Source organism: Podarcis gaigeae, assembly GCF_964106915.1.
Source record: "Podarcis gaigeae genome assembly, chromosome: 8".
Taxonomy (NCBI): Eukaryota; Metazoa; Chordata; class Lepidosauria; order Squamata; family Lacertidae; genus Podarcis; species Podarcis gaigeae.
The window spans coordinates 87668271-87695686 of NC_139684.1; the positions used below are offsets into that span (position 1 = coordinate 87668271).

Below are 27416 nucleotides of genomic sequence, written 5' to 3' on the forward strand. Positions count from 1 at the left end.
GAAGCTGCACCTTGGTTTTCGAACGTTTCAGAAGTTAAACAGACTTCCGGAACAGATTAAGTTTGGCGCTTTTGTTTTTGCTATTTATTTTGCATTTTCGTTTTTGAGGCTTTTTCGGTTAATTCGTTTTTGTGACTGTGTGGAAACCAGGTCAGCTACTGACTGATTGACTGATTGATTGATTGATTGACTGATTGATTGTGTGTGTGACTGCGGAAATGGAAAAAAGCCCCCCATCCAAACAATGACTATCATCAGTGCAGGTAACGGGGGGAAAAAATAATTTTTATCATCTACAATACTGTCTTATTTATTTTATAGTACAGTGCATTGATTATTGCTTTCATTTATGGATCGATGGCCTTGTTAGATAGTCAAATTCATGTTAAATTACTGATTTAGGGGTTGTTTTTAAAAGTCCTTGGTTTTAATAATAATAATAATTTATTATTTATACCCTGCCCATCTGGCTGAGTTTCCACAGCCACTCTGGGCGGCTCCCAATCAGTGTTAAAAACAATACAGCATTGAATATTAAAAGCTTCCCAAAACAGGACTGCCGTCAGATGTCTTTTAAAAATAGGACAGTTGCTTATTTCCTTGACATCTGATGGGAGGGCGTTCCACAGGGCGGGCGCCACTACCGAGAAGGCCCTCTGTCTGGTTCCCTGTAATCTGACGTCTTGCAATGAGGGAACCACCAAAAGGCCCTTGACGCTGGACCTCAGTGTCCAGGCTGAACGATGGGGGTGGAGACGCTCCTTTTGGAACGCTTTGGTTTTGGAATGGACTTCCGGAACAGATTAAGTTTGAGAACCAAGGTACCACTGTATTACTGAAGCAATACATGTGACGTGCATTTTTCAAATCTTTAGAATGCTCTGTAAAACCTGTATTTTAACAGGTGTCATTTCGCAGAGTCGCACAAGGCTTCTCCATGGTTTTACCCCGTCTGGAGAAAGGAGGCTGACCAAGAAAACTAGGGGAACAGCCCCCCTTGCCCCCACACATGGCCATGCAAAGTGGTTTGTGGAAGAGAGGGGGACCGGTCCCTGTACTTCTCAGGATACAGTTTGTGGAAGCCTGCTGATGTGACCCGGAGCTAGATGGGGGGGGGAGCCCGCCCGCCAACCACCCCAATCCTGGCCTACCCACAATCCTCTGCAGCTTCTCCCTCTCCCTTCCGACCCTGCTCTCACCTCGAAAATGCCCTGTCTCTTGCTGAGGCTTCCTGCCTCCAGCGTCCAGAAGTGGATGTGAGATTTCCCGCAAGTAATGAGCAGTGTCGGCTCCGTAGGGTGGAAGGTTGCGGCCAGCACAGACTCATTGGAGCACTGCGGAGCAAGAGAAACAGGAAGGAGAGAGAGGGGTCAATACAGTCATGCAACAGGATGCAGGGGCCGTGACAGACTGTGGCAGTCTGGGCACAACCTGGTGTCTTTCACAATTCTAGTCCAAAATGTATAAACACCATTTCCAACTCCTCGGAAGACTCCATCAACGGAGTCTCCGAAAAATGTGACACATCACTTGGGAAGACAGGCGAACTAATACCAGTGTACTGGAAGAAGCAAAGATCACCAGTTTTGAAGCAACAATTCTTCAGCATCAACTTTGTTGGACTGGTCATGTTGTGCGGATGCCCAATTATCGTCTTCCAAAGCAACTACTCTACAGTGGTACCTCGGGTTACATACGCTTCAGGTTACATGCTTCAGGTTACAGACTCCGCTAACCCAGAAATAATGCTTCGGGTTAAGAACTTTGCTTCAGGATAAGAACAGAAATCGGGCTCCGGCGGTGCGGCAGCAGCAGGAGGCCCCATTAGCTAAAGTGGTGCTTCAGGTTAAGAACAGTTTCAGGTTAAGAACGGACCTCTGGAACGAATTAAGTACTTAACCCGAGGTACCACTGTATTCCATACTTAAAACCAGGAAGCGTAATGCTGGTGGTCAACAAAACAGGCTTAAAGACTCTCTTCAAGGCAAATCTAAAAAAAATGAAGTATAAACACCAACAATAGGGAAACACTGGCCTGCGAGCGCTCCAGTTGGAGAGCAGCCTTTGCCAAAGGTGTCGTGGGCTTTGGAGACACTCGAACTCAGGACGCAAGGGAGAAACGTGCTAAGAGGAAGGCACGCTTGGCAAACCATCACCGTGATCAACCCCCGCCCGGAAACCAATGTCCCCACTGTGGAAGGACGTGTGGATCCAGAATTGGCCTCCACAGTTACTTACGGACTCACTGTTAAAACCGTGTCTATGGAAGGCAATCTTACTCGGCTACGAGGGATCGCAGAAGAAGAAGAGTCCAGAATGTCTGGAGCGCCAACCACAGGTTAGGGAGGGCTAGATTTTGGCCAAAGGAACAGGGCGGAACGCAAAGTTACCTTCACGTCTGCCAGCTTCTGCTCCTTTTGCCAGTCCCACACGGAGAGTACGTGGTCATTAGAGTCATCGACAGCACATAAGAGTCCTCCACCATTCTGGTGAGAGAAAAGAGACATGGGTAATAATAATAATAATTTGTTATTTATACCCCACCCATCTGGCTGGGTCCCCCCAGCCACTCTGGGCGACTTCCAGCAAAACACTAAAATACAATAACCTATTAAACATTAAAAGCTTCCCTAAACAGGGCTGCCTTTTGATGTCTTCTAAAAGTTTGGTAGTTATTTTTCTCTTTGACATCTGATGGGAGGGCGTTCCACAGGGTGGGCACCACCACCAAGAAGGCCCTCTGCCTGGTTCCCTGTAGCTTTGCTTCTTGTAGCAAGGGAACCGCCAGAAGACCCTCGGAGCTGGACCTCAGAGTCCGGGCAGAACGATGGGGGTGGAGACGCTCCTTCAGGTATACTGGACCGAGGCTGTTTAGGGCTTTAAAGGAGCGCCCCTCACAACTGCCGTCCAATGCCCTGGATTCACCATGGCAAGCCATTTCTAGCAACAATACCTAATTAGAAATCTCATGCCAGTTCCCTCTTTAAAAAACAGACCAACCAGTGCTCTCTGAAAAAGCATGAATATGCTCTGCAAAACTAAGGTTTAGGCGGTCTTGATAGCAGAACTGACATCCCCCTGGCTACAGAATTTGGGTCTGGGCAGGGGGAGGGTGTGCCTTGGCAGAATATGAAGGCAGGTGCGTGGAGGCTGGGCCTCCTTGAATTTGCAAACTCTTCCTTCCACACACACACACACCCCAGATCACAGCCTCACTAGCGGTCAACAGGCCGGGCCGCGGCTCAGGGCTAGAGCATCTGCCTTGCAAACAGATTCAATCCTAGTTGGGAGAAGTTCCTGCCTGGAATCCTGGCTATCTGCTGCCAGTCAGTGTAGGTAATTCTGAGCCTGATGCACCAATGGTCTGAGTAGGTTCCAATTGCTTTCTGTGGGGCGAGACAACACCAGGGGCCTTTTCTGCTGTGGCTCCGTTTGTGGAGCTGCTCTCCCCAGGGAAGCCTTTGTTACATATCTTTAAAGGTAAGGGGACCCCTGACCATTAGGTCCAGTCGTGGCCGACTCTGGGGTTGCGGCGCTCATCTCGCTTTATTGGCCGAGGGATCCGGCGTACAGCTTCCGGGTCATGTGGCCAGCATGACTAAGCCGCTTCTAGCGAACCGGATCAGCGCACGGAAAGGCTGTTTTCCTTCCCGCCGGAGCGGTACCTATTTATCTACTTTCACTTGGCGTGCTTTTAAACTGCTAGGTGGGCAGGAGCAGGGACCAGGCAATGGGAGCTCACCCCGTCGTGGAGATTTGAACCGCCCGCCTTCTCAACGGCAAGCCCTAGGCTCTGTGGTTTAACCCACAGCGCCACCCACGTCCCTTTACATATCTTTAGGCGCCAGGCAAAACTGTTCCTCTTCTCCCTGGCCTTTGGCTGATTAATCAACGGCCTTTTAAATGTGTCTGTGGGAGGCGGGGTTATTGGTTTGTTTTGGATTTTCCTATGTATTTTGTGTTCTTGTTTTGTATTTTTATGTTGTGAACCGCCCTGCGATCTTCGGAGGAAGGGCAGAAAACAAATTTAATACATTGTTGGCCTCTGTCTGTCTCAGGAGACAATAGAGGATTGCAGTTTCAGGGATGGAGTCAAACCACTGGATAGTCGCAGCGCCTGCTGTGGCTGTAGAGACTGATACGGGAGAGACATGTTTTGTTGCAGCTGGGGCAGAGGAAGGCGTCCTGTTGTGCTACTGCAGATGCACCGTGGCATTTCTTCATTCTAAACTCCTCCCCTTATTTATTAATACCATCATCATCATCATTATCTACCTAATCCAAGCTTGTGGGGTGAACAGTGGGCTCTGGGTACCCCCTTTTTGGTGGAAGGAAGGAAGGGAGGGAGGGAAGCATCACTCACAGACTTTGAGAATCCCACGCAGCTCACAGCTCGGTCGAAGGGCCCAGGGCCCAGGACGTGGAGCGTATTCAGACTCACAGAGTCCCAGACCCGAACGTGGGGAGGCAGCGGCTGCCGGAAGAAAGAATAGCGGTTCAGGATACACAAAAGGAAGCAACTCTCCACACAACACAGAAACAGCTTGTGGAACCTGGGGGTTCTGGAAAAGGAACTGGCCACAAGGTTTATTTTAAAAGCCGAACAGAGGAAGGCAGGGCTGCAGTCGGCTATCAGCTGCAACAAAACATTGGTGCAACCACATTCAGGCGTGGCAGACACTTCTGGCTGCAAGATACTGGGGAGAAACAGCAGCAGCAGACCAGGATCTCCGTGCCTTGGCTGAGACGGGGAAGGGATGCTAAAGTAAAGAGGCATAAAGGGCAGCTCCTAAGTACACAAATGTTCAGCCCATTATCCCGGAAGCGGGGGGGATTTTCCCCGTTGGCTTTAAATGTATGCAATCTGTTCCCGTTTCTCCTTTCCTCCCTCTCTCTTCCCGCCACCTCCCAATCTCTGGCGCCTCCGCCTCTATAGCCAGCTGAACCCTCACCTTGCCATCTTTCGAAGTCCCGGCCACCTGCCCAGTTGCTATGGTGACCATGTCAGGATGCACAGCCAGGCTGAGTGAGAGAGGAGAGGACAGAAGTCACACACTCGTATGCAGAGAGAGCACCGGCTGCTCCGAAAGGCCACACCTTGCAATGACTCCTCCTATTTTTACAAGTGGCACCACTTGCAAACTGGCAATGCGTCTTGCCCCCCCCCACCCCCCCAGTGCTCCTCTGCCGTTCCAGCTGGAAAAGAAAGAAACAGGGAGCACACACACACACACACACACACCCCGCCCAGCTCACCACTTGATGTCATCATTGTGGCCCAGGTAGTGGCGTTGGCGCTGTTCTTCCACGTTGTAGAGGACAGCCACAGCAGCCACGAAATACACAATCTCCCCCGTGGGCAGCAGGAAAAGGTTGGCACGGCAGTCGCGGCCCCGATACCCATAGCTGGAGCAGGTCAAGGACAAGAATAGAAAATGGGCTTTGCGGTCCTGGCCATCAGCTCTGGGAGCCAAGGAAGGGAAGATCCAGAATGGGCTTCAAGCACCCCCCACTCCATTTTCTCCTCTCCCGCCCCCCAGGGAGACTGTTTTGAGTAGGATACACCCAGTCCAGCTTCAGCTTCTTATGGGGCAGCTCCAGCTTGGCATCGAGGCTGTAGGTGGCGACGACGGCATCGGGGACAAACATGGGGATGGGCCGCCCCCGCAGGAACATCTTCACGTAACCATCCTCTGCATACGGATCGCCGGGAGAGAGAAAGCGTCACAATCACCCTGCACTCGTAACCGCGCTTGCAAGACCCCCAGCTGCCCAGAAGGATCGGGTCTGCCTCCACACAAGAGAGCGTCTTGATTTCCCCTAAAACCAGATGCTCTCCTCCGTCTCCCACCTCACCCGCCCTGAAGCAAAACTTGTAGAATAATAATAATAAATAAATAATAAAATTTTGTTTCTATCCCGCCCTCCCCAGCCGAAGCCGGGCTCACAGTGGCTAACAACAGTAAAATGATACAACATTCTAAAATCATTTCAAATCAGATGAATGGCAACCATTGGGCTAGAGTTCTGTGAGGATTGCCAAAGTAGGGGGTCAGGCTGTGCCCTGGCCAAAGGCCTGGTGGAACAGCTCTGTCTTGCAGGCCCTGTGGAAAGATGTCAAGTCCCGCAGGGCCCTAGTCTCTTGGGACAGAGCGTTCCACCAGATTGGAGCCACAGCCGAAAAAGCCCTGGCTCTGGTTGAGGCCAGCCCTGTGGCCCGGGACCTCCAAGATGCTTTTGTTTGAAGACCGTAAGGTCCTGCATGGGACATACCAGGAGAGGCGGTCCCGTAGGTACGAGGTTCCTAGGCCGTATAGGGCTTTAAAGGTTAAAACCAGCACCTTGAACCTGATCCTGTACTCCACCGGGAGCCAGTGCAGCTGGTATAGCACCGGGTGAATGTGATCCCGCAGCGAGGACCCCATAAGGAGTCTCACTGCGGCATTCTGCACCCGCTGGAGTTTCTGGGTCAGTCTCAAGGGCAGCCCCACGTAGAGCGAGTTACAATAATCCAGTCTGGAGGTGACCGTCACGTGGATCATAGTGGCTAGGTCAGGGCGAGAGAGGTATGGAGCCAACTGCTTAGCTTGGCGGAGATGAAAAGCTTGGTGGAGAAAGCCAATCACTTGGGGCAAGCAAGGCCCCTCCCTCCTGGCGACCACAAAGGGACAATTTACAGAAGTCAAGCTTATCAGACGAGTTTCCCTCTTTGACCGGTCTACTCCCCCTGCTATTCTAAGAACTCTTGCTGTGTTAAAAGGACACACACACACCACATCTCTCAAGACTTTTGTACAACCTGGAGCGTGCAAGCGCACTCCATTCAGCCACTCCGTATGACCTCCAGGCCTCTAAGGCCATGCCCAGCTCCCAGCCTCGGACTAGATTCCTGGGTGTTTTCCCCCACCACAAACTGAAAAGTGTGGCAGCATCTACTCACCAGCACTGAAGGTGGATTCTTTAGGTTTGCTGCGAGGGAAAGAGAGAAGACAGTTAGGATGAAAGGGGAAGATGGCAGTGGGGGACGAAAGGAAGGCGAATCTCTGCTGCAACAATCCAACTACAGAGTTATTCCCCCTCTCTCATCTTCAGCCTCCCGTTGGCAGCAACAGCTTTCAGCTGACCCTCGCATCTCTTCCCGCCTTTCTGCCAAAACACACCCGCTGCTATCCTTGGATTCTGCATGCAGTTCGCTCTTCCACCTCCCTCTGCCGGGCTTGTGCTCCCCTTGCGGTGGCTGCACCCACGTCAAACAAATCCTCGCATCCCGGCAGGCAGAATGTTGCTGCTCATTCCGTGACGTCAAAGCAGATCAGTCTATAGCAGGAGATGCACCACCGGAGGGGAAGACAGCTTGCAGCCCATTAGAGACGTTTGCTTCAGCAGGAAAAGCCATGCCAAACACCAAGCATTGCCAACGCATCAGAGAAGAAGAACAGGCCTCTGCAGTCGTGCTGCTCGTGGGCTTGTGAATGCATAGGGAGCGGGGGACTTTGCAAAAGCGCATTACCCGCCAAGCAAGTGCCCAGACTCCAAAACTGCATGTGGCAAAGTTTTATAGGCCGAACCGTATTCTCTGAAGACTCTAAATAGCTCTGGACATTTAAAAAAGTAAAGGGACCCCTGACCATTAGGTCCAGTCATGGCCGACTCTGGGGTTGCGGCGCTCATCTCCCTTTACAGGCCGAGGGAGCCGGCCTACAGCTTCCGGGTCATGTGGCCAGCATGACTAAGCCGCTTCTGGCGAACCAGAGCAGCGCATGGAAACGCCGTTTACCTTCCCGCCAGAGCGGTACCTATTTATCTACTTGCACTTTGACATGCTTTCGAACTGCTAGGTTGGCAGGAGCAGGGACCGAGCAACGGGAGCTCACCCCGTCGCGGGGATTCGAACCGCTGAACTTCTGATCGGCAAGTCCTAGGCTCTGTGGTTTAGCCCACAGCACCACCCGCATCCATTTAGTCCAGTACAATTATTAACGATGTTCCGCTGCCTGCTATCAGGGATGCTCTCAGCTTTCAGGGTAAGGTAGGATGCAAGAAGCCAGATGGAGGAACAGAGAAGAACGGAAGAAGAGCCCAGCTGGATCAGGCCAGAGGGGGCCCATCCAGTCCAGCATCGTGACCTCACAGGGGCCAACCAGACACCTGTGGGAAACCCGCAAGCAAGAGCTGAGCTCAAGAGCCGTCTCCCCTCTTGTGGCTTCCAGCAACTGGGATTCAGAAACGTTTGATGCTTCCAATGTAAGAAATGCGAGTAAGAGTGCAGAGCGCAGAACTGTCTTGCTAAATCATAGAATCCTAGAGTTGGAAGAGACCACAAGGGCCATCGAGTCCAACCCCCTGCCAAGCAGGAAACACCATCAGAGCACTCCTGACATATGGTTGTCAAGCCTCTGCTTAAAGACCTCCAAAGAAGGAGACTCCACCACACTCCTGGGCAGCAAATTCCACTGTCGAACAGCTCTTACTCTCAGGAAGTTCTTCCTAATGTCTAGGTGGAATCTTCTTTCTTGTAGTTTGGATCCATTGCTCCGTGTCCGCTTCTCTGGAGCAGCAGAAAACAACCTTTCTCCCTCCTCTATGTGACATCCTTTTATATAGTTGAACATGGCTATCATATCACCCCTTAACCTCCTCTTCTCCAGGCTAAATCAGGCCTAAAGGTCCGTTGAAGTCAGCCTACCCACTCCCCACAAAGGGGCAGATAGATGTCTCTGGTGCAGAGCGCAGTGTGGAAACATGTGGGGTCACCTCAAGATATGTGGGTCAGGGGTAGCTCAGCTGGTTAGAGCGTGGTGCTGATAACGCCAAAGTTGCAGGTTGAATTCCCAAACGGGGCAGCTGCCTATTCCTGCATTGCAGGGGGTTGAACTGGACCTTTAAAGCCCTAAACGGCCTCAAAGGCCCAGTAGACCTGAAGGAGCGTCTCTACCCCCATCGTTCTGCCCGGATGCTGAGGTCCAGCGCCAAGGGCCTTCTGGCAGTTACCTCGCTGTGAAAAGCAAAGCTACAGGGAACCAGGCAGAGGGCCTTCTTTGTGGTGGCACCCACCCTGTGGAATGCCCTCCCATCAGATGTCAAAGAGATAAACAACTACCTGACATTCAGAAGACATTCAGGGAAGTTTTTAATGTGTGACATTTTAGTGTGATGTTTTGTTGGAAGCAGCCCAGAGTTGCTGGGGAAACCCAGCCAGATGGGCGGGGTACAAATAAATTATTATTATTATTATTATTATTATTATTATTATTATTACTACTACTACTACTACTACACCAGGGGTCCCTTCCAACTCTACAATCCACCTCTCTTTCTTTCCAAGGCTTTTATTTGTGCTCATAACACCCACCAGTAAAACCTCTGCAAACTCCATACTAGCCCGTTGATTAAAGGTAAAGGGACCGCTGACCATTAGGTCCAGTCGTGACTGACTCTGGGGTTGCGGCGCTCATCTCGCTTTACTGGCCAAGGGAGCCGGCATACAGCTTCCGGGTCACGTGGCCAGCAGGACTAAGCCGCTTCTGGCGAACCAGAGCAGCGCACGGAAACGCCGTTTACCTTCCCGCCAGAGTGGTACCTATTTATCTACTTGAACTTTGAGGTGCTTTTGAAGTGCTAGGTTGGCAGGAGCAGCCACCGAGCGACTGGAGCTCACCCCGTCACGGGGATTTGAACCGCCGACCTTCCGATCGGCAAGCCCTAGGCTATGTGGTTTACCCGCATCCCTCTAGCCAGTTGATTAGCATCAATTAAACTTGCTCCCGCCTTCTAGTTTTCCGACCAATGAGCGCCAGGTTTGATCTCAGCATCTCTGCCGAAGAGGCTGTCCTGGGGACCCCAGAATGCATTTTATCCCCACTTGATTTTGTTCCGGGAAACATTTAAACCACCAGTCTCTCCCCCACCACTCAGCGACTAAGGAGTTAACTAACTCCCTTTCTCTCTCTCTCTCTTTTGGAGAAGGGCGGGGCAACCTCCCTGCCAGTCTTCCGAGGCTCTTTTATCTCCCTCCATCTAGAGTAACAGTTGGCAGGGCGTTCCCCACCCTTTTCCATGCCCTGCCCAGGGAATTCTGCTGCCACCGCCTCCTCCCTGTTTGTTCTCTCTCTCCATCTCTCTCTCTGGGGGGATCCTGCTCGGATCTTGCATCAGCCAAGGCAGTGGGCCTCCTCTCCCACCCTCTCCCTCCCTCCAGGGCACCACTGCAAGACCCCCTGTCTGCACCAAGGAACAGGCTATAGGACCGCCCAGGGCGCCCCCCTTGGGCTCTAGTTTCCTGAGGCTGTGGAGCAAGGAGGATTGGGGGCAGGAGAGGCCTCAGATTGAGCCCCCCCTCCCCTTGGGCACAACGCCAGGAAACCGAACAGGTGGCCTTAGGCAAGTTCGAGGCAGTAAAATGGGGCTGCAGGTGAAATAATAGCCCTGTATCATCCTAAAAAGCAGAGACATCACCTTGCCAACAAAGGTCCATCTAGTTCAAGCTCTGGTTTTCCCAGTAGTGATGTATGGAAGTGAGAGCTGGACCATCAAGAAGGCTGATGGCCGAAGAATGGATGCTTTTGAATTCTGGTGCTGGAGGAGACTCTTGAGAGTCCCATGGACTGCAAGAAGATCCAACCTCTCCATTCTGAAGGAAATCAGCCCTGAGCGCTCACTGGAAGGACAGATCCTGAAGCTGAGGCTCCAAGACTTTGGCCACCTCATGAGAAGAGAAGACTCCCTGGAAAAGACCCTGATGTTGGGAAAGATGGAGGGCACAAGGAGAAGGGGACGACGGAGGACGAGATGGTGGGACAGTGTTCTCGAAGCTAGCAGCATGAGGGAGGCAGTGGAAGACAGGAGGGCCTGGTGTGCTCTGGTCCAGGGGGTCACAAAAAGAGGCGGACACGACTAAATGACTAAACAACAACAACAACAACATCCAATTGGCTTGGAGCATCCCACCCTCTGCTTCAGGGGTCATCAAACCTTTTCAGCAGCGGGCCAGTCCACTGTCCCTAAGGCCTCGTGGGGGGCTGGATTATATTTTTTTTGGGGGGGATGAACAAATTCCTATGCCCCACAAATAACCCAGAGATGAATTTTAAATAAAAGCACACATCCTACTCATGTAAAAACACGCTAATTCCGGGCCAGATTTAGAAGGCGATGGGGCCGGATCCGACCCCCGGGCCTTAGTTTGCCTACCCTTGCTCTGCTTCTGGCAGGTTGCACCCTCCAGGACTGGGCCAAACCATTTTGCAATGGCGGGGGTGGAAGGGGGGGCAGAAAACCCGAAAGGTATTCTTCATATAGTACTTGTAAAACCAGCTGGTCGCCTGCCACTCAGTGGCACCCAAAACCGCCACCCCACAGCAGGACCACTTGGGATGCCAACAGCCCCCCCCCCCCCAGCTTACGGCAGTGCAATATTACCACTGTTGCCCCTTTTTGTGGGATCCCTAAGACCTTCACCAATAAGGGTCCCCCACCCTATACCTGCTTCGTTTCTGAAACCCTGAGTTCCTGCAGGGCTGGTCTCATTTCCCAGAGACGGCACACAGCTAGCTCCCCATCCTTTGATCCCTGCATTGCAGGGGGTTGGGCTGGATGACCCTTGAGGGTCCCTCCAACTCCACAATTCTGCTGTTTCTTGATTCTTTGCATATAAGGCCCAGCAAAGCCCAGCAAACCAAATCACCTGTCTTAAAGAACAATTCTGCACCCTGGATAACTCCCTTCCCTGCTCCCCCCCCCCCCACTTTAACATAGAGAAACTCATATCCAAACGTAGCAACCGTATCCGAGGTGCCCCACCCGGAAAGAAGATGGCAAAGCGGATCAGCCAAACGCATTGCTCACCTCCCCCCCCCCCCGTTTAAAACAAAAAGGCCTAAAGAGTAGGATGCAACTCCTTGAGATGGGCGGTCAGCGCTCAATGCACTCTGCACGTGCTCAGAGGCACTCTTCTTCTGTATGATCCACCTGGCGTTGAAAATAGGGGCTGGAGAAGAAATAAGGCCCAAAGCGGCCCCTCCATCAACGCAAACGCCGCCTTACCTGGGGCTAAGGTTCCCTGCCGCCTTCTTCATGGCTTTGCTCTTAGGCTGGGGGAAAGGGCTCCTGCTCTTTATATTTGATATTCCGGAGGCGGAGAGAGAGGCTTCTTCCGAGCAGCGATGGGGAGGCTTTTTGCCCCACCCGCCGGCTGCTGGAAATGCGAGGCAACTCCCGGGGGGATGCGGCGGAGCAATGGGGCCCGGGCGGGAAACTTTCCAACTTTCCCCTCCTTCCTGGCTTTCACTTTCCCTCCCCCCGGGCAGGGGCCTTTCTTTAACCCTCTACGTGCTGGTGACCGGCGCTGGGGAGAAGGGCCGCGCTGTTTCAGACGCCTGGGAAAAAAACGGACGTTTTTCCCACGGAGCGCAAGCGAGAAGCAGGCGCCGTTTCGCCCCGGCTCAACTAGCGGGCCGAGGGCCGTTCCTCTCCGAGATGCGTGATGGCCGTGCACGTGTGAATCCGGCAGTGCGCGTGTAGACGCGCTGGTAGGGCACCTGTGGCTTTAAGAGTGACAGGGAGGGGAGGAAAGTCCCCACCCGGTATGGCAGGGACGGAGGAAAGTTGCTGCGCGCCTCAAGAAGGAGATATCCGGTTTTGGGGAGAGAGGCATCGCTTCCTCCCTGCTCGGGCTTTGAAATCCGATCTCGCAACTCTCCGCCTTTCGGCTGGCGCGTTTTGCTTCCGGTTTACGCTCCCGAGGGTGGTTTAGGTAGGCGAAGCAAGGCGCACTTTGCAAGACCTCAGCTGCTCCGCGAAGCCGATGCAACGGGTCTTGCAGAACCTGAGCTGCTAAAAGCGAAGGCGCGTCCCTAGCAAATAAACTCCGCGGCTTGGGCTAGCGCAAGTCAAATGAGCTTTACTGAAGCAGAGCTGCGAGAGAGGAGCTTCTTTTCCTGCCTAGAATAGCATTATGTTAAAGGTAAAGGGACCCCTGACCATTAGGTCCAGTCGTGGCCAACTCTGGGGTTGCGGCGCTCATCTCACTTTACTGGCCGAGGGACCCGGCGTACCCGGCGTACAGCTTCCAGGTCATGTGGCCAGGAGGACTAAGCAAACCAGAGCAGCGCACGGAAACGTCGTTACCTATTTATCTACTTGCACTGGCGTGCTTCCGAACTGCTAGGTTGGCAGGAGCAGAGACCGAGCAACGGGAGCTCACCCCGTCGCGGGGATTTGAACCGCCAACCTTCTGATCGGCAAGTCCTGGGCTCTGTGGTTTAACCCACAGCGCCACCTGCATCCCATAGCATTATGTTAGGTAAAGGTAAAGGGACCCCTGACCATTAGGTCCAATCGTGACTGACTCTGGGGTTGCGGCGTTCATCTCGCTTTATTGGCCGAGGGAGCCGGCATACAGCTTCCGGGTCATGTGGGCAGCATGACTAAGCCACTTCTGGCGAACCAGAGCAGCGCACGGAAACGCCGTTTACCTTCCCGCCAGAGCGGTACCTATTTATCTACTTGCACTGGTGTGCTTTCGAACTGCTAGGTGGGCAGGAGCAGGGACCGAGCAACGGGAGCTCACCACATCGCGGGGATTCGGACCGCCGACCTTCTGATCGGCAAGTCCTAGGCTCTGTGGTTTAACCCACAGCGCCACCCGCGTCCCATAGCATTATGTTATGTGAGTGTAAATTGTCATAAAGATCATGCAGCCTCTGTAGATGGATTTGCGGGTCTGGCTTTCACACATACCCGTCGCGTTTCCCGCTGCAGGAGCTGCTGGAGGAAGTGGTGCGACTCCTCTGGTCCTTGATCCCCTCTCGCTTGAGTGAGGCTGGGCGCTCTGGAGAAGCCCAGCTTCGCCCGCTGTGGGAGACAGAGCCTCAGCAATATAGGCAGACAAGGGCAAGGGGCAGGCAGGTGGGAGGGTGAGCCGGCCGAAGAAAAAGAGGGATGCAGGGAAGGAAAGCAGCGTGATGTGCGCCTAGCAGAAGCGAGCGAGGAGCGAGAGCCGGCTGCGTGAAAAGCTAAGCACTTTGCAAGACCACTTCTGTTATGTACTGAGTGGAATAGGATCCAGAATGCAGTAGTCTGATTGGTCCTAGAACAATAGGATTCAGAATGCAGCAGTCTGATTGGTCCTAGAACAATAGGATCCAAAATGCAGCAGTCTGATTGGTCCTAGAACAATAGGATCCAGAATGCAGCAGTCTGGTCCTAGAACAATAGGATCCAGAATGCAGCAGTCTGATTGGTCCTAGAACAATAGGATCCAGAATGCAACAGTCTGATTGGTCCTAGAACAATAGGATCCAGAAGGCACCAATCTAATTGGTCCTAGAACAATAGGATCCAGAAGGCACCAGTCTGATTGGTCCTAGAACAATAGGATCCAGAAGGCACCAGTCTGATTGGTCCTAGAACAATAGGATCCAGAATGCAGCAGTCTGATTGGTCCTAGAACAATAGGATCCAGAATGCAGCAGTCTGATTGGTCCTAGAACAATAGGATCCAGAATGCAGCAGTCTGATTGGTCCACAGGAGCCACCCAATCCAGCTCCAGGTGGAAGTGAATTTGCAACCTGATTGGCCTACAGGAGAATCTCGGAATTAGCCAATCACGTGGAGCCCATTGGGTAAATAATGTATATAAAGCAGACATTCTGGGGGAACTTCCATTCCTCCTCACCACTTTGAGCTGAATAAAGAGCATGAAATCCACTCTCGACTCCGAGTATATTTCAGCTTCTCTGCAAGAGGCTTTTCGAAAGACTTGAGGCTCTGCACCAAAGAGACCCTCCTTGCAAGACCTGGGCTGCTGTGTCCTTGTAACCCCTATTCAAAGACAAGATGGATGCAGAACGACAGTGGCTCACTGGCAGTGAATTTGCCAGCAAAGGCATATTGGACGCATCTTTGGACTCTCTGTATTCAGAGAAACTGGAAGCTGGCCTTTAAGTAGCTGACTAAGAGCTACTGGGAACAAGAAGCCGATGGATCTTGGGTCTGATTCAATACATGGCGGCCCCCCCACCGGGTAGTCATTCAAGCAGATTCTTAAAGATAGTGTTTTAATTTTTGTTCTTGTGCTGTTCTATACACACCTGCCAGTCTCCATTCAACCTTAATCATCTTTCAGCTCAGCAGATATTCTGAAAGCAACCCCTGCCCATCACAATCAGGCCTTTCAAAAGAGGGGGAGAGAAAACTAAATTCTGATTCGTGCCAAATGAAAACAAAAGCATCGAAGCTTTCCCTCTCTCTGCAGAGAGAGAAAGGGAAACGAGGAAAGTTACAGCCAGTTTTGACAAGAAGCCAACCTGCCCAGTGGAAAAATTTATCCGTGTTCTGGGGCTTTGCAGCACCTCATTCAAGCCTCTTCTAATCTCCCCTGGTTGTTGAGTATCTCTTCAAATTGGAAAAAATGAGGGATTTTCCCTTACTGCAGGTAAATATTTGTAGAACTATTTAAAATTAAAGTGCTGCTAAAAACTGAGCTTTAGAAGAAGCACCAATCACTTCAGGATTTGAAATTTGGATTTGTGTACATTTCCTTTCCACCTCTCTTCTGTTCATCACCTACATTTTTTGGATCAAACTGGCCCTCAAGGTTGGCTTCCAGTCATGAACCATGCTAAAAAAAATGCATTTAAAACACAGCCAGCCAATACAAAACGTTTCAGAGTAATCCTGCAGCTTCCCCCAGTTAAATAATTGTGATAAGAAGAGATTTAGCAGCAGCAGCAGGAGGAGGAGGAGGAGGAGGAGGAGAGAGGAATATGAGGCCATTGTTCAAGGCGCTCTTGGGACCCATCACCTTTTCCCAGGAAGCAGCTCTCTCTTAGGGGACGACGGCGAGGTTGAGTAGCCCCTCCTCTGGGGGATGATTCCATTGCTCAAGCCAGGCCTGGAAGGCAGACCCCTCAAAAGCTGGTAAACTGCAAGGGAGACAAGGTGTTAATTCCAGACGGGGCCACAATTGCAGAATCGCAGAATTGTAGGGTACACAACCACAGAGTGTAGGGTACCCAGAGAGTCATGACCCAGAAACTCCAGCGGGTGCAGAATGCCGTGGCGAGACTCCTTATGGGGTCCTCGCTGCGGGGTCACATTCACCCGGTGCTATACCAGCTGCACTGGCTCCCGGTGGAGTACAGGGTCAGGTTTAAGGTGCTGGTTTGAACCTTCAAAGCCCTATACGGCCTAGGACCCTCGTACCTACGGGACCACCTCTCCTGGTATGTCCCACGGAGGAACTTAAGGTCTGCAAATAACACCCTGAGGATCCCAGGCCCCAAGGAAATTAGACCGGCCTCGACCAGAGCCAGGGCCTTTTCGGCAGTGGCCCCGACTTGGTGGAACGCTCTGTCACAAGAGACTAGGGTCCTGCGGGACTTGACATCTTTCCACAGGGCCTGCAAGACGGAGCTGTTCCACCAGGACTTTGGCCAAGGCACAGCCTGACCCCCTCCTTTGGTAATCCTCACAGAACTCTAGCCCAGTGGTTGCCATTAATTTGATTTTGAATTGATTTTAGAATGAATTGATTTTAGAATGCTGTGTTACGTTTATTGTTGTTAGCCGCTCTGAGCACGGCTTTGGCTGGGGAGGGCGGGATAGAAATAAAATTTACTACAGTGGTGCCTTGCTAGATGAAAAGAATCCGTTCCGCGATTCTCTTCGTCTAGCGGTTTTTTCGTCTTGCGAAGCAAGCCCATTGACAGCTTAGCGGATTAGTGCTAGAGCTGTCAAGTGGCTTCCAGCGATCAGCTGTTAAGCGGCTTATCAGCGGAACAGCTGATAAGCGGCTTAGCGGCTTAGGAAAAGGGCAAAAAAAGCAAAAAAAAAAACCGCCGGGGGACGCAAGATTTTTTCGTCTTGTGAAGCAACCCCATAGGGAAATTCGTTTTGCGAAGCACCTCCAAAACGGAAAACCCTTTCGTCTAGCGGGTTTTTCGTCTTGCGAGGCGTTCGTCTTGCGGGGCACCACTGTATTATTATTAATATTATTATATTACTATTAATATTATTTTTATTATTATCTAGTCCAACCCCCTGCAATGTGCTTTCGAATTGCTAGGTTGGCAGGAGCAGGGACCGAGCAACGGGAGCTCACCCTGTCGCGGGGATTCAAACCGCCGACCTTCTGATCGGCAAGCCCTAGGCCCTGTGGTTTATCCCACAGCGCCACCTCCGTCCCTTGTGTTGAATTATACAGAGCGTTAATTCTTAACGGTCATTGCACCCACTTATTGTCGGACACAAAAGTGTCCGTGTCAGCAAATTAACTTCTTTTTGCAGCCAATAACCAAAGCTTGCTCACAGAAATGAAGGGGGGGAAACCTTGCTTGTAGTAAATATCCAACTTACTATGGACAGAGATTCCGAAATATATACTGCCCACAAGAAATGATGGGTGTGTACAATAGCGAACCTGACACCGCCTAAATTTAGGTGAACCAGAGCGTAGCAACAGACGCTGCTGTTGTCTGAAGGAAGGTTGGGGGGGGGCAGGGCCTTTGTAGTCGTGACAGCCAGACTCTCGAACTCGCTTCCCCAGGGGACCCGCCCAGCTCCTTTCCTGTCAGTGGGAGACGGTCTTGTTTTGACAGGCCTTCAGAATGGGATTCTTCATTCGCCATATTCGATAGATTTATCTCCCATGTTAGCTGCCTTTAGTCTCTTATGTATTTACAAAAATAAAAATAAATCATAAATAAACAGTAAATTAAATTACTTTTTATTTGGTTTATTGGAGGGGACAGTATTTGGTTTACTGCTCCTCCCCCTAAAACGAATTATTCTATTGCAGTACAGTGATACCTTGGTTGACGAACGCCTTGGCTCCTGAACAAATTGGCTCCCGAATGCCGCAAACCCGGAACTAACGTTTTTCCGAATGCTTTTCAGAAGCCGAACATCTGACGCGGCTTTTGCTTAAGTGCAGGAAGCTCCTGCAGCCAATTGGAAGCCGTGCCTTGGTTTTCAAACGGTTTCGGAAGTTGAACAGACTTCCAGAACGGATTAAGTTTGACAACCAACGTACCACTGCACCTTGCTGCTTGCTGATTTGTAGGCCTATTTGGGCTGAAAAACAGCACGTTCAATTTTAATAAGCAACAAGAAGAGGTTTTTTTTAAAAAAGAATTAATATTATGTCCCAGTTTGGTTGTGCTATACCTCTCTTTCAAATCAGAACCAGTGAAGGTGGTGAAGGTCCTGTGTGAGTGTTTGGAGGTGGTTGGAGGATGGATGGCGGCTAATAGATTGAGGTTGAATCCTGACAAGACAGAAGGACTGTTTTGGGGGGACAGGAGGCGGGCAGGTGTGGGGGGCTCCCTGATCCTGAATGGGGTCACTGTGCCCCTGAAGGACCAGGTGCGCAGCCTGGGAGTCATTTTGGACTTGCAGCTGTCCATGGAGGTGCAGGTCAATTCTGTATCCATGGCAGCTGCCCACAACCTCCATCTGGTACGCAGGATGAGACCCTCCCTGCCCGTGGACTGTCTGGCCAGAGTGGTGCATGCTCTGGTTATCTCCCACTTGGACTACTGCAATGCACTCTATGTGGGGCTACCTTTAAAGGTGATCCGGAAACTACAATTAATCCAGAATGTGGCAGCTAGACTGGTGACTGGGGGCGGCTGCCGAGACCATATAACACCAGGCCTTCATTGGCTTCATAACACGGGATCTTCATTGGCTCCCAGTACGTTTCCGAGCACAATTCTAAGTGTTGGTGCTGACCTTTAAATCCCTCAACGGCCTCAGTCCTGTATACCTGAAGGAGCATCTCCACCCCCATCGTTCAGCCTGGACACGGAGGTCCAGCGCCGAGGGCCTTCTGGCGGTTCCCTTGCTGCGATGAAGCCAAGTTACAGGGAACCAGGCAGAGGGCCTTCTCGGTGGTGGTGCCTGTCCTGTAGAATGCCCTCCCAGCAGATGTCAAAGCAATAAACAACTATTTTACATTTAAAAGACAACTGAAGGTGTCCCTGTTTAGGCAAGTTTTTAATGTCTGATGCTGTATTGTTTTTAATACTCCGTTGGAAGCCGCTCAGAGTGGCTAGAGAAACCCAGCCAGATGCGTGGGGTATAAATAATAAATTATTATTATTAATATTGTTGTTGTTGTTGTTGTTGTTGTTATGTACTGAAGTTCTCACCCTGGGCCAGCAAGGGGATACTGTAGATAGTTATGCAAATGAAGGATAGAAAGTGACGTTCAGTGATTGGATAGTTTGTATGCAAATGAAGGATCGAAAGTGACATTCTGTGATTGGATAGTTTTAGAAAATGGCAACAGTTACATTGTTCTGGAGCTCTATACAAGCAGGCTGACTGAGCTCCTCAGTTAGTCCTGTTCCAGCTTACAAATAAAGAGCTGCTTTGGAAGAATCGCTGTGTCGTCTGCTATGTCTACCCACAACTTAACAATTATTATTATTATTATTATTATTATTATTATTAAGTCAAGGACCCAGACAAGTGGCTAAGGGGCATAGCTGACCCAGAGACAAGAGAGCTGCAGGACAGACGGACGGACGGACAGACAGACCCACACACCCAGCGCCTCCCCACCAACTCCCTGATACCTTTGCTGGGTCCCTTTTTCTGCAGGCTGAGCCCGTTCTCCTCGCAGGTGCTGAGACGCCGCAGGACATCGGCCAGAGCGGCCTTCAGCACCTGGATCTCATCTTCCTGCAGCTGCAACCGCTGCTCCAGGTATGAGATGCGGTCGTCCACCTCCATCCCGCTGATGCCTGACAAGTTATCATCTGGGGAACAGAAGGGGTACAGTCAGAAAGAGGAGGCGAGCCATTTCCTAAGACAACAGGTGCTACATGTCATTTGTCAAAACAAAACAATAAGGTGGTTTTGGCTAGGAAACTCAAGCTTTTCACCCACGGTTGTTGGGTGTGTTTCAATCCTGGCAAGAGATTTTATTTCAGATTTCTGACATCCAAGTTCAGGATTCTACAAGACTGCACCACACTCGCCCTCCAATACCGAATACCTTGCCTGGGGTGTGTTGCTTTTAATATACAGCGGTTCCTTGGTTCTCAAACATAGTCTGTTCCCAAAGTCCATTCCAAAACTGAAGCGTTCCAAAACCAAGGTGTGCTTTCCCATAGGAAGTAATGCAAAATGGATTGATCACTTCCAGACTTTTAAAAACAAACCCTGAAGCAGCAATGTAACATGAATTTTACTATCTAACGAGACCATTGATCCATAAAATGAAATCAGTAAACAATGTACTGCAGTCACACAATCAATCAGTCAATCAGTAGCTGAACCAGGTTCCACACAGTTACAAAAGAAAACGAGCCGCAAAAACACAAACACAAAATAAATAGCAAAAACAGACATACCTCATTGTAACACTCCAATCGGAAGCATAACACTGAAATCAGAGCACGTTTGGCTTCCAAAAAATGTTCGCAAACCAGAACACTTACTTCCGGGTTTGCAGTATTTGGGTTCCAAGTAGTTTGAGTACCAAGGTGTTTGAGAACCAAGGTACCACTGTAAACAGGTTTCTAGACCTCATGGCTGGAGAGGGGAACTTGAAAAATGCACAGGCAGTGTCAAGGGGGAGGATGCAATGTTAAGGTGGAAACAAAGCTCTGCTAATTATTTTTGCGTGCATCCACATAGGCACATTAGTAAAGGTAAAGGGACCCCTGAGCATTAGGTCCAGTCATGACCGACTCTGGGGTTGCGGCGCTCATTTCGCTTTATTGGCTGAGGGAGACAGTGTACAGCTTCTGTGTCATGTGGCCAGCAGGACTAAGCCGCTTCTGGAGAACCAGAGCAGCGCACGGAAACGCCGTTTACCTTCCCGCCGGAGCGGTACCTATTTATCTACTTGCACTTTGACGTGCTTTTGAACTGCTAGGTTGGCAGGAGCAGGGACCGAGCAACGGGAGCTCACCCCGTCGCGGGGATTCGAACCGCCAACCTTCCAATCGGCAAGTCCTAGGCTCTGTGGTTTAACTCACAGCGCCACCCGCGTCCCATTATAGGCACATTAACCTGTGCCAATTGGAGAGGAATGTTTTATATAAAACATGCCAAAATTAATGAAAGGCAGAATTTGTGAGCATATGAGCTGGTGGTTGTTGTTGTTTTTAAGTAGGCTCATCTACTTGCATGTTCTTCTGTATGAAAGGCAGAGCCTGTCAAGATCCTGTAAGAGGAGATGCTGTTTGCCAAGTAAATTACAACAGGTCTTGAGGATTAGATGATGGAGCCAACAGTTTTATGGCCTTTTAATATCGCTGCACAGCTTATAGCAATATCAACCTATTTGAAATACCCCTTGATTTTTTAAAAAATGCACATTTACAAATATATATCAAAGATTCAATTCCCCAAAATAGAAATTATTGGATAATGTGACCACAGCAGCATGCATTATATATGTGAATTATCAGAAGCAAAAGGAAACTCATCAATTTAGGAAATGGTTTATGAGACCATTGAACAGAATAACTTGTGCTGTGTCAGTGAAATGAGGGGAGTATCAAACTAATAGATTAGGACAAGAATGGGAGCTCTTTAGAGAATGTAAAGTGAAGCGAAAGAGGAACACAAATTGTGGTATGTGTTTCATTCCTCTTTCTGCCTCTGAAGACGGTTTGGAAACGTTGGTTGGTGCAGAATTCGGCAGCCAAGCTGCTCACCAGAACAAGATGGTTTGAGCATATTACTCTCTTCCTGGCTGCCAGTTAGTTTCCAGTCCCAAATCAACATACAGTGGTCCTTTGGTTCTCAAACGCCTTGGTACTCAAACAACTTGGAACCCAAATACTGCAAACCCAGAAGTAGGTGTTCCGGTTTGTGAACTTTTTTAGGAAACCAAACATGCTCCATTTTGAGTGTTACGCTTCCAATTTGAGTGCCTCACTTCCGTTTTGAGTGTTATGCTGAGGCCTGTCTGTTTTTGCTATTTATTTTGCGTTTTTTGTTTTTGCGGCTTTTTTTTGTGACTGTGAGGAACCCAGTTCAGCGATTGATTGATTGATTGATTGTGTGACTGCAGTAGATTGTTTATTGCTTTCATTTTATGGATCAATGGTCTCGTTAGATAGTAAAATTCATGTTCCGTAGCTTTTTTAGGGGTTGTTTTTAAAAGTCTGGAACCGATCAATCCATTTTGCATTACTTTCTATGGGAAAGCACTCCTTGCTTTTGGAATGCTTTGGTTTTGGAATGGACTTCTATTTTTTTAAAAAAAATAATATTTATTAAAAGTTTCCAATTACAACAAAATAAAAAAACAAAACATCCAAATTTAAAATCTTGTTTTCCATAACATCTTTCCAGGACTTCCCCTCCCCTCCCCCTCTTGTATTCCAATTCTTACTTATAGATTCAGCAATTTCTTATCCCAAATTTTGAACTTATTGTCATTGACCCAATTTAAAAATATTTTCCCATCTCCTAAAATCGACCTGTTCCCTTCCACGCGTTCCCCCCTTTAATATACATTACAAATTAAAATATAATGAAATAAAATGTAGTTTAACACCCTTTGGATTCCAAATTTCCCTCCCCCTTTTCCCGGTTGCGTTCCCAAAATTTATCAACATCTGATGTCTTCCTGGAGCTCCCACAATTATTTAAGCCATAGCCCTTTACCAGTCATCTTTAATTTCGAATGTCCAATCTTGGAAGGAGTCTGTCTCAAAAAGGCCCAATTTTTCCATCCAGATTTTTATACATTAGGAGTAAAAACTCCAATTTTATTTCTTTAAACCTTTCAAATCTGGATGTCCCAAATGTTCCCTCTTCCAACTTTATCCAATTCTTGTTATTCTTGTTATTCTTGTTGTTCTTGTTGATCTCTCTCCTTTTCTTTTTTTTTCTTTCCTTTCCTGTTTTCCTGCACAAATGTTCTAATTCCAAAAGCTTCAAATTCAGCTGCAGAGGCTCTGTTATTCAGGAACGAAACATAATGCCAAGTCCCTTCCATTTTTCAATAGATAAGTCTATTGTCTTCTTTAGTATGTCAGCCTCTGTAGTCAAAATAGTGTTCCATTTCTGCAGTTTCCCAGGAGATAGAAAGTTCTTTTTTTTTTAATAAAATTTTTATTAGGGTTTTTTACAGAATGGAGTACAAAGCCAATAAACAGCCTTACTTTTATCTCAACAGAGTTTCATAACTTCTTTGGACTTCCTCACATCTCCCACTGCCATTTTCATCATCATAAATTTTTTCCATGCAATTTATCATCTAGTTTGCAAATTTTATAACCGCTTATTTAAATATAGTCCTCTGAAAATTTGTTTCTCTTAGTCTCGCTTTACATCCCATTCCAATCCGATTTTGTGGTGGCCAATTATTTATGATCAAACATCCTACTTAACTTTCCACCAAATCACAATGTTTTTGTAAATAAGTCTTAAATTTCCTCCAATCTTCTTCAACCCTCTCTTCTCCCAGGTCTCGAATTCTGCCAGTCATCTCTGCCAGTTGCATATAGTCCATCAGCTGCATCTGCCATTCTTCCAGCGTGGGTAGATCTTGAGTTTTCCACTTCTTAGCAATAAGTATCCTTGCTGCTGCTGTTGCGTACAAAAAGAATGTTCGATCCTTCTTTGGCACCATCTGGCCGACAATGCCCAAGAGGAAGGCCTCTGGTTTCTTAAGGAAGGTATACTTAAATACCTTTTTCAGCTCATTATATATCATTTCCCAGAAGGCCTTCACCCTGGGACAAGTCCACCAGAGGTGAAAGAATGTTCCTTCATTTTCCTTACATTTCCAACATTTATTGTCTGGCACATGGCATATTTTGGCAAGTTTAACTGGGGTCATGTACCACCTATATATCATTTTCATTACATTTTCCTTCAGAGCATTACATGCCGTGAAGTTCATCCCCGTGGTCCACAACCTTTCCCAATCCTCAAACATAATATTATGCCCAATATCCTGTGCCCACTTTATCATGGCCGACTTAACCATTTCATCTTGTGTATTCCATTTCAACAGCAAGTTATACATTCTTGAGAGTACTTTAGTCTTAGGTTCTAACAATTCTGTTTCCAACTTCGATTTCTCCACCTGGAATCCTAACTTTTTATCATTTTTAAAAATTTCTTGGATCTGAGCGTAGTGTAACCAGTCTCGCACTTTGTCTTTCATTTTTTCCAAACTCTGCAATTTCCAATTATTGCCCTCTTTCTCTATTATTTCCCAATATTTCGGCCATTTGGCCTCCATATTGGGTCTTTTTCGGGCCTTGGCCTCCAGAGGTGATAGCCATCTTGGAGTTTTATTTTCCAATAGGTCTTTGTATTTTGTCCAGACATTAAACACTGCTTTCCTGACGATATGATTCTTAAAGGCCTTATTGATCTTAACTTTATCATACCATAAGTATGCATGCCAACCAAATGCATTGTTAAAACCTTCCAGATCTAAGACATCAGTGTCCTCTAGAAGTAGCCAGTCTTTTAGCCAGCAGAAAGCTGCGGCTTCATAGTACAGCCTTAAGTCTGGCAGGGCAAAGCCCCCTCTTTCTTTCGCATCAGTTAGTATCTTGAACTTAATTCTGGGCTTTTTGCCCTGCCAGACAAATTTAGAAATATCTCTCTGCCACTTCCGGAAACACTCCGTTTTGTCTACAATCTGCAATGTTTGAAACAAAAACAACATCTTTGGCAATACATTCATCTTGATAGCAGCAATTCGGCCTAACAAAGAGAGCTTCAAATTTGTCCAGCTGTCCAAGTCTCTCTTAATTTCAGACCAACATTTATCATAGTTATCCTTAAAGAGACATAAATTTTTTGCTGTTATATTTACCCCTAGGTACTTCACCCTTTTTACCAAATTTAATTCTGTTTCTCTCTGAAACCGTTCCAACTCTGTATCTGTCAAGTTTTTTCCCAACACCTTAGTTTTCTGTTTATTTAGTTTGAAACCCGCCACCCGACCAAAGTCCTGAATCAATTGTAACACTCTTTTTGTGCTAGATTCTGGCTCTTGCAATGTCAAGACAAGGTCATCTGCAAAAGCTTTAAGTTTATATTGTTTCGCTCCGATCTGAATCCCTTGCACCAACCGGTCCCCTCTAATCAAGTTCAAGAGCACCTCCAGGACAGAAATAAACAGCAAGGGGGAAATCGGGCAGCCTTGTCGTGTCCCTTTTTCAATCTTAAACTCTTCTGTAACCACATTGTTAACTATCAGTTTTGCCTTTTGTTCTGAGTAAATCGCATCAATCCCATTTTCAAAACCCCGCCCCACTCCCATTTCTTTTAAATTCCCCTTCATAAATTTCCAAGAGATGTTATCGAAGGCCTTCTCCGCGTCTATAAAAATTAAAACTGCTTTAGTGTTAATATTTGTTTGCAAAAGTTCCAAAATGTCAATAATGTTCCTTGTATTAGCAAACAAGTGTCTTCCTGGGAGAAAGCCTGCCTGGTCTTTATGAATTATCTCATTTAAAACTCTTTTGAGTCTTCCTGCCAAAACATCAGCAAATATTTTATAATCCACATTTAAAAGGGAAATGGGACGGTAGTTCTTAAGTTGTGTCTTTTCAGTTTCTGATTTTGGTATCAATGTGATGAAAGCTTCCTTCCACGATTCAGGCGCCTTCTTTCCCTCCATAATTTCATTGCTGACCTCCATCAGTGGTTGAATCAAATAGTCACTTAATGTCTTATAGTACTTGGAGGTCAAGCCATCTGGCCCTGGAGACTTGCCCAGCTTCATATTCTGAATGGCATGTTCTATCTCTAATCGTGTTATTTTACTATTCAGGAGTGATCTATTTTCTTGTGATAGTTTTTTAAGTCCATTTTTCTCCAAAAATTTTGCAATCTCTTCCTCATTTTGTGGCCCTTGAGTGTATAATTTCTTAAAATATTTCTGGAAACATTTTCTAATTTCCACCGGGTTCTGAATATATCTTCCTTCTATTTCCAAATTTGTTACTATGTTCAACTTTTGTCTCTTCTTCAACTGCCAAGCCAGCAGTTTCCCACATTTGTTAGCCGATTCAAATGTTTTTTGTTTCATTAATTTAATCTTCCATTCTATTTCCTGATTTATCAGTTTGGAATATTGTGCCTGATGAAGTTTAATTTCTCTCAAGATCGGCTGTGACTTCGGGTTTACTCTTAGTTTCTTCTCTAATTCTTTAATTTTCCCCAAAATCTTATCTTTTTTCTCATTTTGTAGTCTTTTCTTTATGGCGTTCTGTTGTATCAAGAACCCTCTCATCACAGCTTTGCTTGCGTCCCAGATTGTTCTTTTTTCCACTGCAGTGTTCAAATTTATCTCAAAATAGTCCTTTATTGTTTTTTTGGCCTTCTTAATAATCTCCTGATCTCTAAACAAGTTGTCATTCATCTTCCATCTAAAGGAGCCGGTTGGTAATAATGTCATGTCCATTTTCAACGCGTTATGATCGGAGCAGGTCTTTGGGCAGATTTCCACTTTCCTAACCTTAGGAGCCAGACCTCTAGAAATCCATATTTGGTCAATTCTTGTCCAAGTCAGTTGGGCTTCAGAGAAAAATGTTCCTTCTTTCCCCAAGGGGTTCTTTGTCCTCCATATGTCAATCCAGTCCATGTTGTCTGTCATTTCGAAAAAGGTCTTTGGTAGTCTGCCATCTTTAGTAACCTTTTGGCTTTGTGACCTATCCATGTTCGTTGAGACGATCCCATTCATATCTCCCATCATGATGATGTTATCGTAGTCCAGATAGTCCAGCATAATCTCATGCAACTTCTTGTAGAATTCTGATTTCCCTTCATTTGGAGCGTAGATTCCTAATATCAAAATTTTCTCTCCTTGGTGCTGTATTTCAATTGCCAAAATTCTTCCATGTTCATCTTTAAATAGAAATTTTGGTGAGAGGCTCTCCTTTGCATATATCACCACTCCTCTCTTCTTAACTGAATCCGAAGATATAAATTCTTGGCCTAACCTTTTATTTACCAATATTTTTCTGTGGGGCCTAGTCACATGTGTTTCTTGTAGACAAGTAATGTCTAGTTGCTCCTTTTTTAATATGTGAAAGATTTTCTTCCTTTTTTCCGGGCTGTTACAGCCATTTATATTCCAGCTTAAAAGTTGCAGAGACATCCTGGATGAATCTGTTTAATTTCCTTGGGATGGTGTTTTGTTCTGTGAATCTTCAGGATTCTGTGGTGCAGGTACCTGTGGTGGTTCAGGCCCTGGGGGTAGTTCAAGTCCTTTATGAAGGTCCTCTCCGTAGGCAGTCAAGAACTTATCCCTGTCTTCCAAAGTTCTGATTTTAATCTTCTTCCCTCTAAAGGTAAAGGATAATCCTTGAGGAAAGTCCCACCTAAAGATGATTGAGTTGCTTCTCAGCAGCTTTACTAAGTCCAGATATTCAGATCTGAGGTCCAACAGCTGTTTAGGAATGTCCTTAAAAATCTC

The 27416-nt window shown here is 47.9% G+C and overlaps 1 protein-coding gene across 5 annotated transcripts in view; it reads right to left on the minus strand.

Moving 5' to 3' along the window:
- Nucleotides 1–27416, minus strand: part of EML2 (EMAP like 2) — a 58217-nt gene that overhangs the window by 22901 nt on the left and 7900 nt on the right. For 3 of the 5 annotated variants that reach the window (XM_083753754.1, XM_083753753.1, XM_083753757.1), the window contains exons 2-11: nucleotides 19582–19764; nucleotides 15804–15924; nucleotides 13738–13851; nucleotides 6941–6969; nucleotides 5564–5693; nucleotides 5257–5406; nucleotides 4953–5022; nucleotides 4364–4474; nucleotides 2391–2486; nucleotides 1200–1334 (exon numbers count right to left, since the gene is read on the minus strand). In XM_083753754.1, the coding sequence (XP_083609880.1) occupies nucleotides 1200–1334; nucleotides 2391–2486; nucleotides 4364–4474; nucleotides 4953–5022; nucleotides 5257–5406; nucleotides 5564–5693; nucleotides 6941–6969; nucleotides 13738–13851; nucleotides 15804–15924; nucleotides 19582–19764 (1139 nt within the window). Of the gene's footprint in view, nucleotides 1–1199; nucleotides 1335–2390; nucleotides 2487–4363; nucleotides 4475–4952; nucleotides 5023–5256; nucleotides 5407–5563; nucleotides 5694–6940; nucleotides 6970–12042; nucleotides 12726–13737; nucleotides 13852–15803; nucleotides 15925–19581; nucleotides 19765–27416 lie in introns of those variants that run through there. The other 2 variants (XM_083753755.1, XM_083753756.1) reach the window with 2 other exon arrangements.